The sequence below is a fragment of the Phoenix dactylifera genome, chromosome 3 (assembly GCF_009389715.1).
Source record: "Phoenix dactylifera cultivar Barhee BC4 chromosome 3, palm_55x_up_171113_PBpolish2nd_filt_p, whole genome shotgun sequence".
NCBI lineage: Eukaryota > Viridiplantae > Streptophyta > Magnoliopsida > Arecales > Arecaceae > Phoenix > Phoenix dactylifera.
Genome location: NC_052394.1, coordinates 4,221,201 through 4,237,622, shown reverse-complemented (window position 1 = coordinate 4,237,622; position 16,422 = coordinate 4,221,201). Strand labels below are relative to the sequence as shown.

The 16,422-nt window shown below is 37.6% G+C and overlaps 1 protein-coding gene across 2 annotated transcripts; it reads left to right on the top strand.

Annotated features, from left to right (window-relative positions):
• The first annotated feature begins 309 nt into the window (after positions 1-309).
• Positions 310-10,512, top strand: LOC103717508. 2 transcript variants are annotated; one of them, XM_039124334.1, is made up of 11 exons: positions 310-762; positions 2,152-2,332; positions 3,035-3,216; positions 3,384-4,118; positions 4,263-4,319; positions 4,937-5,300; positions 5,398-5,597; positions 6,640-6,716; positions 9,589-9,690; positions 9,825-10,011; positions 10,104-10,512. In XM_039124334.1, the coding sequence occupies exons 2-11, from the start codon at positions 2,158-2,160 to the stop codon at positions 10,191-10,193; spliced, it is 2,169 nt and encodes a 722-aa protein (XP_038980262.1). In that variant the 5' UTR covers positions 310-762; positions 2,152-2,157; the 3' UTR covers positions 10,194-10,512. The 2 variants fall into 2 exon arrangements, with proteins under 2 accessions (XP_038980262.1, XP_008804154.1); XM_008805932.4 differs by having other exon boundaries at positions 311-762; positions 2,157-2,332.
• Positions 10,513-16,422: the final 5,910 nt, after the last annotated feature.

Sequence of the window (16,422 nt, the reverse complement as noted above, 5' to 3'; positions counted from 1 at the left end):
TCTGCAACACTTCAATGGTGATTGGGAAGGACATGGTAGCCCGGAGCTCAGGAGTATCGGTGCCCGCAATCACTGACGTTGGCAGTAGTGAGCGAGTCTTGCGTCGTTTAGGTTGGGCTACAGACCTGTAGACTATGGTCAAGTCGAATGGTGCTGGCTGTCCTTCTCCCTGATAAGCCAGGCAAGCCCCAGAATGCAAGCATGGGCAAAGCATGGGCAAAGCCTCCGCCCATATTTATTGCCGGCCGGCACCTGGCAGTCACTTCGCAGCAGCAAGTACGTGTATTCAGGCAACTAATAACCACATCTTCTCACCTCCCGTAATCGTACCATTGCAATTTCCGTTTCTCTCTTACGCGACTCACGAAGCGTCCTCTCCTCCCCATGCTCCGGTGGTAGTACCAGCCTACCAGGCATTTTTTTTTCAAAAAAAGCCATCGTTAAACCAACCGGGCGGTGATCCGATCCCGAACGCTCCCCGTTTAAGAGGCAGCGGCGCTCGCTCGCTCGCTGGTCCGGGAATGGGCACGAGGAAAGGGTTCTTGAAGCGATTTTAAAACGAAGCTTTCTCCCTCCATCCTCGTTCTCTCCTTCTCTTGGGGTGAAGTCCCTCCGTTGCGATCCAAACGGATTACTCCCCCATTAAACCCTAAACCCTTTCCTCCTCTCTCCCTCCCTCTCATCGAGGTCTCTCTCTCTGCTCTCTCTTCGACGCGAAGAACGAGGGCCGATTTCTTCTCTGTTCGACGATCGCCATCGCCGGTATTGACCCTATCCTCTCCCTCTCTTTGTTTTGGGTAATATTTTAGGTTTTTATGGATGTGGTTATTCTTTCGGGCCTCTAGCTTGTATTCAAGTCGCGGGCGGGTTGGAAAATCGAGGAAAAATTTCTTTAAAAAAATTCTTTTCCCGCATTCTTGGGCGAATTCTTGGGTTTTTGTTCAACATCAAGAACTATGTTTTTTTTGTTTAAATTATCTTTTATCTTTGTTTCCTAGGGTTTTAAATAGTGAGCGATCTTAAGTATATGGCTATTTATTCTTTGTCCGATATTGTGTACATTGACTGACGAATTTTTAAGTTTTTAGGTTTTATGGATGCAATGATTTCTCTGCCTATAATCAATTCTGTCGTTTTTTCAAAAAAAAAGTTAGCATCTAATGATTCTAGTATTTTGATAGTGAATTTCTTATTAATGCAGATTCGGATTGAAGTTGTTGAATGATGAATTTAGTAAAAGAGCGATTAACATGAATTACTTGATTACTTTATGAACAAATGCCTATTTGTTCTATTTTTGGTATGTTCTAGGGTTTCTATTTGCCACAAGATTTTTTTAAGTTTTCTCTCTCTATGCTTTTGCTTATTAATTTGATATTGTATGTATGGCTATGCGCTCTTCGTCTGATATGTAGGCAAGCAGATTTTTATGCGTTTAGGGTTTATAGGAAAGGTTTGTGTTCATAAAGCTTATTTTCTATTTTTAATTAGTTATCATTTAAGGCATTGGTCATAAATCAGTATATCCCTTATTCATGCAGCTTGCCGTTGAGGTTTATGATTGCTGAATGTTAATAAAGTATACTGTTTTTGAATTTCTCCATCTTTATATGAAAACCCGTACCAATTTGTTTTATTCCTTTGGTAAATTCTATTCAACAAAATTTTGTTTTTGATTGATTTCTCTCCCTCCACTCGATGCTTTCAATTATTAAGATGGTGCTATATTTTATCTAATTATTTTCTCTTGTCTGCATTAGCTGCCTAATTTTTAAGTTTTTAGAGTCAGTCGGTGCAAAGGGTTATGTGCCTACATTTAGTTGTCTCTTAGTTAGCATCTAAAGACACTAGTGATTAACTAGTGGCTCTTCTATTAATGCGACCTACATTGAGTAATATGATGGTGAATGCTAAAATAAGGATAATCTGCGGGTTGCTCCATATTTATTTGAGTATTTTTTAACCGAATTAGTAAATTCTTGGGTTTTTTTTCCATCCTCAAGACATAGGATTTTCTTTCTCTACCTCTTCTCCTCGTCTAATTTTTAAGCTGATGTTACAGCATGTTAATTTATGAATAATTTGTTTGAATCAGTTCTTCTTTGCATGAATTTAGGCTGATTTATTTTGTTTTTTTTTTTTTTTTTTGAGAAAAGCATGGGGAGAGGAAAGAAAACGCAGACAATCACAATGCCGGAGCGACCACCACGGTCTCCTAGTGGTGGGAACTGCTCTGCAACTGCAAGGAACTTGCACAAGAGCGATCTAGGAGGAGTAATCTTTGGATGCAAGCACAACACCATGAAGGAGTGTCTTTCAAAGCAATTATTTGGTTTGGCAGTGACCTTTGCTTTCATGATTTTGTGTTACAAAAAATTATTTGAGCTCAATTTTTTTTCATGTGGAAATTTTTGTTAGTTTCCATATTGTCTCTCTCTCTTTTGCGCATGTAACAGTTACTTGCGTATGCTTTTGGTCATATGAATTCGATATTTCCTTAGAAAGGTTCTTTGCTTGTCAGTGCAACTAAGTAAGTCTATTGAGCATCTTAGGTTGCTTTTTCTCAATGCCGAACAGCTAACAGAGGGTGGATAGATTCAACCCTGGCTGGTTAAACTGCCCCTAATCAGCAGATAACCGGCATCCAAAGAGGGCCTTAATGTCATTTGGTTGCTTGGAAAAGGATACAGAAAAACCTTTTTTTTTTTTTTTGAAAATTGAAATTTCCATCTGCTTGAATGGCGGGAAAGCTAAAGTAGTATGAGAATGGGTTTTCCGAATTTGGCTAGACTATTTAACCAGAAAATCAAAGTCTTGTTTTTCCTAGGCAAATCTCTCCTTTTTTCTATTTTCCTTTTCCAAATATCTGAATAGCAAACAACAGATTTATATCATAATTGTCAGTCCATCCATGTGGAGTAATAAATGTGTTGGGATACAAATATTTTCCTAGTTTATATTGGTTGTCAGGACATGCGTATCATCAAAAACATCGTCAGTGATTCAGCAATGCATGTTCTGATTTGTTTTACAGGCTTACCCTCCTCGCATTTCTCATATGTGAAGAATATTGACCATGGACTGCCATTATTTCTTTTCAATTATTCTGATCGGAAGATGTATGGCATATATGAGGCTGCAAGCCATGGCCAGATGAACATTGACCCATATGCGTGGACTGATAATGGCATACACAGAACTCCTTTTCCTGCACAGGTATGATCGATGATGTATATAGCTTTCTTTTTATTTGTTTTTTCACATAATATTTGTCATTTGGAAGTACAATTGCAATGCTCATATTTCTGTTTGGGCATGATCAAGAAAAGATTTTTTTTTATTTATCATTCCTTCTCATTCGTTGGCTGCTTACTTTGTTCAAGGTTCATATCTACATCAAGATGCCATGCCAACCTCTTTTGGAAAACCAGTACAAGAAAGTCATTGGGGATAATTATCATAAAGTTAATCACTTCTGGTTTGAGCTGGATCATGCACAAACGAGAGGCTTAATTTCATTGTTCGTACCTTCAGTCAAGCTAGCTCCTGGTGGGTCAGGCAAGACTAATCCTTTTACACCATTTCCGTCTACAAAATTGAAGGCAATTGCTAATATGGAGCATGCGAACAATGGGGCTGGGGAACTAAAGAAGGATTCTACATCACCTGCTGGTTTGTCAGATATGAACAAGTTTTCTTCATTTACCTGCGATGATGGGGATAGGGAACATGCTAGCTCAAGTAGAACATCAACTAGTGCTCCTGAAGAGAGGGAACCTAAGGAACCAGTTTCAGATTGGGAAGATTGGGATGACAGTGTTCAGGGTGTTCATTCAGATGCTAGTGTTGGTTTGGATGATCCGAGCCAGAGCTGTTCAGAACAGCATTTTGGCAAGGAACCAGAGACTGCAGTGCAGGGCGTGTTGCATAAGCTAAAAGAGCTGGCTGCGGGGCATAAGCAATCAACTGCATCATCCAAGGAGTGTGTAATTGATGGTTCAACTCCGTGCACATCTACAAATTTACTGGAAGAAAGTAGGCCTCCTGAGGATAACTTTGTTTCAGCTAAGATTGAGGAAATCACAACCACACCTGATCTATATCAGAGGAATGCTGAGGTAGTCTAACCAACTTTTCCCTCCTTAAAGTAGATTCCCTCCTATTTTTCTTCTTTATATTTATATTTATATTTTCTTTTCTTTTCTTTTTCTGTTCTTCACTCTTCTTTTGACCTGAAGCTAATTTACCCTTTCTCTTTATAGTTGGTGCAGATCATCAATAAGTTGACAAAAAGAGCTGCAGCATTGGAGAAGAAGCAGGTGTTGCCTTTTGATTTAATTATGCAAGTACCATTTCCTCTTTGGCATTGTTGTAAATAGCTGCAATAAGGCAAAACTCAAGATGGAACCCTTTGTCTTGCAATTAGGTTTCAGAGCTATATTATTGGTAGAGACTATTAAGAAATTGCATTTCATCGAATATGGGTGATTGTTTCAGGTATTAACCATGTTAAAATTCCAACTCACTAAATGAATTAATTTATGTCTGTCTCAACAACATTTGTCATGTTAGTACTTTTAGCCTATCAATCTGTGATCGTGAAAATGGTATGAAAGTAAGCTATATTGAAACAGTTACTGCCATGAGCTAAAATGGAACAACAAAATTTTGAAAATTTTTGAATAAGACCTGGAAAAAATAATTTGGAAATATGCTTTTGTTTGAACATACTTCATCCACACAATGAAAAGTGAATGCCTGAGTCTGGTTTTGTGCGGCGTTCAACATCATTTTGCTCTTTATTAATATAAAAATAAAAAATGTTTTATGGAGAATCACAGCCATCCGTACTCACTTTCGTGTGCATTGCATGTACTAAATGCTGGTTTGTATACTACTCTGTGATTGTCCCTGCTCTGATTACGTTATGTTGCAGACTGAATCAGATCAAGAAATACAACATTTGAGGAATGTGATTGAAGACTCCGGAAGAAAAATTCAACAATTGAAGGACCGAGTTGAGGAGCTAGAATCAAAGCTAAATCCTTCTAAATATCTTGTTGATGGCATATCTAGCAATTCTGTTAAGCAATATTTGAGTTTGGAGAAAGTTATTTACCTTATAGGTGGTTTTAACGGCATATCCTGGTTATCATCCTTAGACTCATTTTCGCCATCAAGGGACACACTCACACCTCTTAAACAAATGGGATGTGCTCGTTCCTATGCATCTGCAGCTGCATTAAATGATAATATTTTTGTTTTTGGTGGCGGAGATGGGAATTCTTGGTTTCACACAGGTACTAATTACTTGATGTGCCTTACCAACTTCTCTTTAATATGCTGCTAGTTGAAGTAAATCTCATGAGGGCATAATGTTGTTATGCATCAATGAAGTTGAGTGTTACAACCAAAGAAATGATGAGTGGACTATGTGTCCTCACTTGAATCGTGCAAAAGGAAGTCTGGCTGGAGCTACTTTGAATGACAAGATATATGCTATTGGCGGAGGAGATGGATGTGAATGTTTCTCAGATGTTGAGATGTTTGATCCAGTTCTTGGAAGGTGGATCAGCAGCCAGTCAATGCTTCAGAAGGTGTGTTCATTTGTAACTGCTCTGATTAGTTATTAGGTTTTACTTAGGTTTTTTTTTGTGTATGTTTACAGGGGACCTAATTGTTAATATTTTCACTTGTGGTACCTAATTTTTTAGTCATCTGTTGGAATTCTCCTGAATAATATGACATCTGTTAGCCTTTTTTCTTATGCTTTGACAAGCACGTCTTCATATTTTAGTTTCTTTATCTGTGAAATGCATTTTTTTTTATTATGTCACCTTTCTTTTCTGCTAGATAAGACGTAAGTTTTCGAAAGACAGATGAGAAACTTTTTTTAAAAAATATTTATTTTGAGGCAGAAAAGACTGTAGCCCTGAATCTGACATTTGCAAGTTAAGGGCCTGTTTGGAAGATATTTAAGGATAAGCTTTCCATTTGGCCAAAGGGAAGGGGTAGCAGCTAGAGAGAAAAAAAATTGAGGAGGCAACAATGTAGTCTGGCCTTCCTCAAAGCGCTTAATCCCAATAGGATTGTGGATTCCATTAGAAAGGAGGTTTCCAGTGCCCTAGTTCTTCTTGGGTTTCATGATCTTAAGTTTCCCTATTAGGAAGGAAACATCCGTTGCACCATTTTGGACTTGTTCTTAGCAGTAGCTATATATGGGAAATCTTCCAGACAAACTATGCATGCATCCAAACAGCCCCAAGGTGATTAAAATATACCAACACATAGAAGTGAAGATGAAATGGCCTGTAGATGTAAAAATAGTTTAGTTCAAAAATTTTCACATGCAAACATAGAGAGGCTTGAATGAAATATACATTTGATCTTAAGAACCACCGAGCCGACCTCGTCCGCTCGGAAGGACACAACCCCGGCCAGCCTTCCGAGTTCTACCCAGTCTCAAATTTGGCATGCATTAGGACCCAATACGCTTCACCATTGTTGAATTGAACCATAAAATTTTAAATGCCATTCTACTGTGTTTTCTTCTACCAACTCACTATTATATTTATGTCCTATCATTCTTTATGTAACAAAGTTTTTTATTTCACTAGTATGTTGAATTTATTTTTTCAGCGGTTTGCTCCTGCCGCAGCGGAACTTGATGGTGTCCTTTATGCTGTTGGTGGATATGATGGAAGAGGATACTTGCTGTAAGATATCTAACCACCTTTCAATTCTTCATAAAAATTAATTTTTTTTGCATTTCTTGAACCCAACTAGTTGGGATAAAGTTTATGTTCTTTTCTGGCCTCTAGACTTGTACATTTGTGTGTGTGAATGCACATGAATGTTCAGCAAGGAGACTTTATGTATGGTCATGATCCTCCCAAATAATGACATGTTGAAGGTTAGAATTTTTGCTGTTTTTTTTAAAAATTTATTTGATAATCTTTTTTTTTGGATGCCCTTCAAAAACAAAAAGGAAGTTAGGATCAAGGAGAGTGTGCTTGCTGAAAATGTAAGTGCCAATATTGGCTCACCTCATCAGTTCAAGTAAAATAGGAAGAGCAGTTCTTTGGAACATGGTGTTGCGCAACTGTGCACATGGTTTTTCGAAGTGTTCATGCTAGGGCATGGATTTGATCTACGAAATGTAGGAAACTTTGTCTATTGCTAGGGTGTAAAGGATATGAGCTTAACTGAGCCAGGTCTAATTTAGGTTCGACTCATATTGTAATTGAGCCAAGATCAAGCCAGCTCTTTAATTTTGAGCCTAACTTGAGATGCTAGTGAACAACTCAATTAGGAGATCTGTTGAGAGCCTTTAGTCCCTTGCAGCTTTTATATATGTAACTTGAGAGAATTGCCATGGTTCTCTTTCTATATTCTGTTTTATGTAAAATTATGTTATTTTCAAAAATAAAATATCTTAATTTGTAAATAATTACTAAAATATAAATATATGCCAATCATTTATTTATTTGTATTTTGAGCTTAATTGAGCATAGCTATAGCGAGCCAAGCCTAGATCTAGCTTGGCTCATTTACTTATTGAGCTGATTGCCAGTCATTTTGAGCTAAACAGAAGATATCCTTGAGCATCTTGCTTGTTTTCAACCCTATTTGTTGCCTTAAATATCTTATTATGATTGTTGAACCCCCTCTCACCCATCCTTTTCTCAACATCTTGTCTGTTATTGTCAGCATGGCCTTGACCATCGTGGTGTTCCATTGTTGTTGAGCACTGTGCTAAATTTTGCCAACCATTGTTCGTCACCTCACTGCAACCTACAACCCTACAAACCTGCCAAAGTCGGTCATCCACTATTTGCTCCACCTCTCCTTTGATCCACTTTAGTTGGATGGTGGTTTGAGTTGGTCTAATTAACCGGCAACCTGTTTGGGTTGGACAAATCTGGTCAATTGGCATTTTGAGATTAGTTTGAGCTAGGCTGGCCTCAACCGTACCCCAACATGTAGCTTATATATATTAACAATATTTTACATTTTCTATCAAGCATGGACTTGAATTCATGAATATGAGATGTGAATATGAATATGAAAAAGATATGCCAATATGATGTCTTGAAAAAAAGAAGGATATGGTATAGCTAAGACATGAGACTAAATGATTATATACTTCTTTCACATAGGTAAAAGTCATGCGTTAAGCATAATGGCTCGTCATAATTATATAATCCATACTCTAGACCATGATACGCCGTACTGATCCGAACTAAGCAGTACAGGGCATACTGTACCGGTTTGGTACCGGAATCCAGTACGGATGGCATACCGACACTCGTACCTCAAAAAAAATTCTGTACCATATTGATATTGTACTAGTGCGGCACCGGTACAGGTCCGGTACCAAGACGGCGAACCTTGCTCTAGACATCAGCACTCAAACTCCATCATTTGGTCATTGCCATTCCTCATAGATCTCACTTCATACTCTGTACAATAACATCTGTGTTATACAATCTAAAATTAACCATCCATGATGCCCATCATTAAAAGGTCAACATCCATGGAGGTACTTGAGAAGTTGCCAGTCTTTGTTTTTTGATAAAAGGTCAACATCCATGGAGGTACTTGAGAAGTTGCCAGTCTTTGTTTTTTGATAAAACATATGATACTTAGAATAGGCATTCAACACAGATCCTAGCCATATCCATCAAGTGTCGATATTCGATACATGATATGTTATTTAATGTATCACTATATCCTAGTATTCAACCATCAGTTGCCAATCTCATTGCTTTATTCCAAATTTTTAAGTGGTTTAGGACATGTCAGAAACATGTAGTATTAGAAAAATAGGTAGATGAGGGAGATAAAAGATGGTTAAGAGCACACCCTTTGCTTGGATGGGTTAAAATTTTAGAAGATATGGCCTTTACATGTAAATTCTATGAATAACTTGTTGGGTAAATTAGGCATGTCAGGTTTTTCTTTGATAAAAAATTAGGCATGTAATGCTAGTTGTAGCATTGTCTTGTGAAAGACTTGGTGCAATCTGCTGGTCCCATCTATAACGGCACAGAGCATCTGCATAACCTTTCATGAATTTGCAAACTTGAGGAGATTGGTTGAACTAAGGGATTGAATCATTGAATCTGTATCCTGCCTCAATGCACTAAGGATGTGTTTGATGTTCCTTCTGCTTTATGAGATGAGAAGGTGGAAACTAGGATTTTTAACTTATGCTAAGAGCACTTTTTTGACTTTTCTCCTCACAGGAGCACTTGATACCAAACGCCCTTTTTTTTTTTTTTTGAGAAAAGTACTTTTTGTGATTTGAAAGTCATGAAAGTACTTTTTTGAAGCATTACCAAACATGTCCTAAGCATGAGTATTTCTGTTGATGAACTTGTCTTTGGAATGCAATGTTTGTATACTCAATCATCAAATCTGTATTAGTGATCCTTTGCATTCTTGCAGCTCTCCGATGTCATCAATATTTCCATTTTTATGATGACTCGTTACTGCGTTTGCATATGAATCTACCTATATTCTTGAGTTCGAGTTTGATTGCTTTTTAGAACAATTGATCACCAAGATGCTCTCTCTTTTGTGCAGGTCAGCTGAAAGATACGATCCACGGGAAGGTTTATGGACCAGGCTTCCAAGCATGAATACGAGAAGGGGCTCTCACTCATTGTCAGTCTTCAATGACAAGCTGTAAGTATTTACCATACTGTATGAGCTGGATTTTTTCTTCCAAGCTTTCATTCATGTATCAGTTGTTTATTTGATCTTTTTATTCTTGGTAAACAAAGAAGCTTTGCTCATTAGACATTTCATTTCTGGTTCAGATATGCGACTGGAGGGTATGATGGTGAGAAAATGGTTTCCAGCGTTGAAACCTTTGATCCTCATCTTGGTGCTTGGATGATTAAAGAACCAATGAATGTTGTTAGAGGATATGGTGCTGCTGCGGTGCTTGGTGACACCTTGTTTGTTGTTGGTGGGCTTAAAGATGGACAAACTATTTTAGACACGGCATGTGATTTTGACATTATCTTTTATTTTTCTTTGCTGAGTGATCTGCATGGGCAAACCAACTAATCTTATGTCATGCTTTTTGTTGAAAGGTGGAATCCTACAAGGAGGGGACTGGTTGGTCCTCATGTGGATTTAAGGCAATTGGGAAGAGGTGCTTTTTCTCCGCCGTTGTCCTATGAGCATAATGGTTAAGCTTGTTGCTGCAAGGTTTTGGTAACTGATATTAAAACATTCGTTGATTCCCCCAACAAAAGATGGTGAAATATTTTTGAGAAGCACTAATGTACAGTTGCGGCAGTTTTTGTTGCTTTGCTCGGTGATCCGCAACATTTTCCGTTGTAAGCCATAATATAGATCGCATTCATGGCGTATGACATCCAATTGGTGCGAGGAATGAAAAAAGGAATGGAACCGGGCATTTCCTTTAACCTATCAACGTACTATCTTGATGGTGTAGTTAAGTATGCAGACCTAGATATCCAAAAATAACTTTTGCGATTTACTGTATTGATGTGTCGATTATCCATGGGAAGGGAATGCGTGCAGCAAGGTTAGCAGCAATGTCGTCCCATGTGTGTGAGATGTCCTATTGCTTGCTTTGTTGGTGCAGTTCAAGGTAAGACGGGGACTGGCAGCAGTAACGTGTTATCAGGATGCATGTCATGCATGATTGCATGTCATGCATGAGCTGCGGTTGCACTAGGCAAGTCCGAGGTGTAGCATGGTGTGGCTACCCGGTTCAAAGATGTATCTCCCCTCAATGATTTATGCATAGAGATGCTATAATTTTAACGAAGAAAAATCATGTTGAGATGTAAGTTCAAAATTTCTGACGATGCCGTATTTTATGTTCCAGAAACATTTCACTTTAATATGTTGTACGCTGGCAGATTAATCTCTACTATTTCAACTGCTTTCTGCAGCATTCCAGTACAACAAAAGGGGGAGAATAAAAGGCAAGTTAAGGAAGTTTCTAGGACCTTAATTTATGAAGTAATCTGTTTGGAATTGAGAGTTCCAATCTGAAAACGTCATTACAATTTTTTATTTTTTGAGAGTGTATAAAAGTCTGTTGTGAAGAGCACCGTAATCATTATTTGGCCGGCGTGCCCGATGTGTAGTGGGTAAACAGCTCGCTCACAAGTTGATGTCTGTGCATTGGGAGAGTAAAATATTAAGATGTTTGCAAAACCGTAACTTGTTTGGTCATGGTGCGGTTTACATGCTTAGACTCCGTCTTCCTCCCGTCCGGTCTCCTAAAAAGAAACCGGAGACGTGCTCGAGAGTAAAATTCCAAGCAGATTCTAAGGTGTCCGGTGGAATCTCCTTGGCCTTTCCTTTTCAATCTACGTCTCTCAGCCTCTGGTTTCCTTTCAGAAACACAAGATGGAAAGAAAAGCAAGTCTAGAAAACGTGGGAAAGAAAATCTGAGATAGGTACAGTGCGTGCTGAATGCTGATGCCCGTCTCAAGCTGCTACCTGGCTTACCGTAAACCCCTCGTAACTACACAGGTTGTGGGCAGCAGTTTTTTATTTAATCTCTATGGAATTCGGACCGGCCCACTTCAAATCTATTTTTAGGTATTTATGAATATGGATCAAGCCCAGCCTGTATTCTTATATTCTTGCTGGTTGTTCTAGTCCAACCTACAAATTCTATAGAATTTTCAGACCAATTATTCAAGCCAGCTTTGAATGCCTTTTTTTTTTTTTTTCTTGCTTGCTTAGGTGTTGAAAGATTTTGTAAATGCAATCGAGAAGAAAGCCCGGGTGGTGGGGCAGGGGATGCCTTAATCAGTTTACATGCTTAAAAACCAAGATAAGGATGGTGAAGCCATTTATTTTCTTGACAAGATTCAAGAATCATATATACATTCTCATGTATTCACCATTAGGCATACTTACCTTTTATCCCTTCAACCAATACAAACAACATATACATATAATTCATGACTTGATTCTATTCTGGAACACCTGTCATGATACTGGTTAGGCTACGTACATTAAAAAGAAAAAAATTGCATATGCCTACTAATATGTGGCTTGTAACTCAGTTGTCAACATCTCTCACGTAGCGGATTATAATTGATACCGACCTTCTTGTGCCATATGGTAGAATGAAACATTTCGCGTGCATGAAACGATTGCTGAATATATGTAGTTGTTTCACAAGCATATTAATTAGATTTTGTTGCCATAATTTAACAATCATGATTAGCCCATAAAAACTAGAAATACTAAAGTACATGACAAATGAACCAATGTCGTCTATAAATTTTTTTTTTAATATGATAGTCAACTAAACAAAAGAAATTTCTTTACTTACAGGAGCCTTGTTACTTCCACAACTATCTTTCCATATGCATTATGATGATTCCAGCGACCTGAACACATTTTCAAATTGGTTGACATATATCTCTAGAGTAGGTAATTTGCATAAATGTCTTTGTCTAGCGTCGAATGAATGGTGATAGCCGACACCAAATATTTACAGGCAAGAGCTGCACAAAGATGTAAGTCATAATATATATATATATATATATATATATATATATATATATATATTATAGAACTTCTGGTTGTGAGGCCAAACCTCAACCGCCCTGCAAAACAGAGTCCTCTATCAATCACGAGAAGAGTATTCAAATATCGTAGAATTTAAGAGAACAGGGTACCGGGCCAGGGTTACTGAGCCTTTCCTTGTATAACCAGCCAGCAACATGATTTGCATCTCAATAGAACAAGATGTGTCAAAGGAAATACACTTCACGGGATCCAGGAGTATCTAAAAATATCAACTAGGTAGAGTTAATTGGTCATTTATAACAGTATATTTGTTTAGAAAAAGCTAGACTCTGAAATGGAAAGAAATGATTTCTGTTCCAGCCATTTAATTGAAGAAAGTCCTATTCCCAACTCGAGAAAGGTAATGGGAATACAATCTTATTATGATTAAAACATTAAAAAATGGTAATTCCAGTTTTTATTTCAGTTAATTTCGATTTCGGCCACCAACCAAATATGCCTTGCAATCAGCCAACCGATTATTATGTCAAAGTCACCTACGATCCAAATCTTGGCGGCCACCTCTTTTCAGCTTTTAAGATCCTGGTAGCTTCTGATACTTCCTCATGGCACTCTTGCTTGGGTTTGCAATAGAATAACCGTCTGCATGAGTCACGACATAACGAGCACCTAACATTGACCGTTCAACAAAGCGAATCACTACCATTGATTGCAAGCCTAGCAGCTCGTGTTCCGAGCCCTACTTGGTTATCTATTCAACCAAGTAACACTCGGTAGCTGTACAGCGATCATGTTTCCATCGTAACTTCCATTGTATTAGCCTCTCAATTTCCTGAAGGGAATAATCCCCTTTACGACATGTCATCCCCAGCTGCAATATAGCTTCGACAAATTCATGTCCTTGCCTCTTCATGGCCGACAAAACATCAGACGGAAATTTCAAAAAAGTTATATAACACCATCAGTTTTCACAGATGACATAAGACACCTTTATGTCATGTAAGACACTCGGCAGAACAACTAGGCATCTCCGCTGCTACGACAAGTTGTCATCTCCTTAGTAGTTACGGAGCAAATGACTTCTGGTTTGCTTCTGGCACCAACTTTACAGACGGCGCCTTCAGACACGTAAGGTACGACTCTTTGCAAAGAAAAAAAAGTCACAGCAGCTGGTTTTTAAGTTGCAGAGGAATCGGGTCCTGTGGGCACATGACGGGCACTTGGAAGACCACGCCTTACGCTGTGCAAGACACCGCACAGCACCGTGGCATCTCCGCTGCTACGATACATCCTCGTCCCTCTCTAAGTTCACGTTCACAAAAACCACCTGTAGAAAAATGCATAGCATTCAGTACCGTCAATTTTTTACATTTGCAAGCTATTTAATGGGCATGTATGGAAAGAAGAAAAAAAATGACAATGGAGATGATGAATCTATTTACTACCAAAACTACAAATCTAACAAACAAAGGAAAATTTGGCATGCACCGGAAATAATGTTCAAGATACAATCTATTGGGAAGGGAGTATTTCATGCGCATATATATCACTACCGGAAATAATGTCACTACTTAATATACACAGTCACATATATAAACCTACTACACCCAAAAACAATAGAAGAAAAAGCTTCAAGCTAGCCTATAAACTAGGCTTTTGTCTGCAGGGATTAAGATTGGGTGCTGTGATATAGTGGTCATTTCATACAAAACATTTCCATAAGCATAGCTTAACATACATGCTGGTGTAGAAGTTGGACCCTTTTATCACAATGTATTCTACAAAGAATAATTCCTACAAATATTTTTTGAAAGCATACTGCCTGCCTGATCAGTGAACAATCAAGCGAAAGGCCTTACCATTCTCAAAGCCCAAATATTTTCCTGGTGATTCCCAATCATCTTTGTCTGCATTAGCTTCTCAATTACTTCCTGGTAATCCCTGAACGACAAGCAACTGTAAATCATCCTCGTAAATATATAGCCATTCACTAACAAGATCATGGTAAGTACATTATTGAGATTTACTTCCACATCTCTGATAACTAACAGTAGCGCACAACTAGATACTTTGCTCCATATATCCACTTCTGCTTTGACATAATAATAATAAAAAAAAAGAGCTACTCGAGTCAAACATTTTTTTTTTTGTGCTGAAGCCGTTCAAACTTCTGATTTAAGGGCTATATTAGTTTTGTAGACAGGTAAATAGCAAAAACATCTACTTAGGCTATTACACTCCATTCTCTAATTATTTCCCTGACACTTCTAATCCACATCTTAAACAAACATCTCTTTCTTAGTTTATTAAATCTATACTATTTATATTTCAGAAATTCATGTATCAAGGGTAATCTTTGAAACTAGCAAAACTATTTCATTTAAAAACAAAAACCTAAGCATCATTCTTGATTCCCTTTTTACTTTCAACTCCTGCAACCAGATCCACTATGGTGCCTCCAAAACAGACTGTTTTTGCTAACAATTCAACAAAATACAGCCTGTGAAGATCCATCAATAGAAATCCTTGCCAATGCATAACATATTGCTAGCAATTAACACCTTCGTATATGAACATATGCATCAGTTTGTATATATGTATGTTACATAAATAGGAAAAAAATCATTTTCCTTATTGTCATAGTTTAAAGCCATGAATTAAAAATTGACTTCAATGAATAGATAAACACATTCAGATGGTCACAAACTAAGGAGTTCCTCGACATGACTATAACATAAAAAACAACCAATCAATAGGGAAAATAACTGAGAATTAATCTTCACAAATGCAGAACATATTACAATGACAATAATGAACATAAACTTCAAGTGTATGCAAATGAGACACATTATTTGCATGCAGTAACAAAACATCAAATGCCACCCAAAAGCTAAATAAATTTCTGATGGATATAAAAGTGAGAATCAAACAACATATGAAACTAAAAAGCAAAATATACCTGGACCACATTACATGGTATAAGGGCAAAAGCCTAAGCTTTTTAAATTTTGGTTTTTGCTCCTGAATTTTGACAATGACTGACACAAGCTTGACAAAAACTATCAACCTATGAGTTTATGAAATCATATATCCAACAACATGAGAAGCATGGCCAGAGCAAATGTACTGTGCCGTGGGGCTCATTCTATACTTTTCTAAAAGAAATGCAGTATCATCTAAAAATTAACATAAATTTCAGAGGAATTGAAGAGAATACCTTTGCCATCAAAATGATTGCCTAACAGGAAAAGAGCTAACTGCACCTGCATTTTTTTGCTGAAGCCCCATATGAATTTTCCTGTCATAAATTTATGGTCTGAGTAACTTTTGAGAAGGCATACTTTAATCACAGTAGAGATTCAAATTCACAACAGCAAATGACCAAAAGGAAGATGGGCAAAGCCATGATGAGGAAAATGCTTCCAGCTGCATGAGATAACAAGTACAGGAAAAAAAACAGAGAGTACCATGGGAACAACTTGGAGAAAAGTTACCATCAATTTCTTTGTTTTCAGTCTGTTAATAGACAGTTTCCAATGGTCTCCACATTGTTTTCCATGTCATTGCCACTACTTTGGCAGCAAAAGGAATGAAACCTTAATGAGTTTCCAGAGACACACTTAATAGCACATGCAAGATGATCTCCAGTGACTATGCAGTAACATAGCCAACTACATATCCACATTTGAGAAATTTTTGCCAGAGAATTAATTAGTTATCCTAAATTGCAAGCGTTCAGTAACAAAAACTTTCCATAAGCCACAAAAATATCAGTCAAATTTATCCATCAAGCAATTGTATAAATTTACTTCAAACCTGCCATCTCTATAGTTATGTTTACTAAAACTAGCTTTGTAGTTACATGCACAACATAAATGTCAT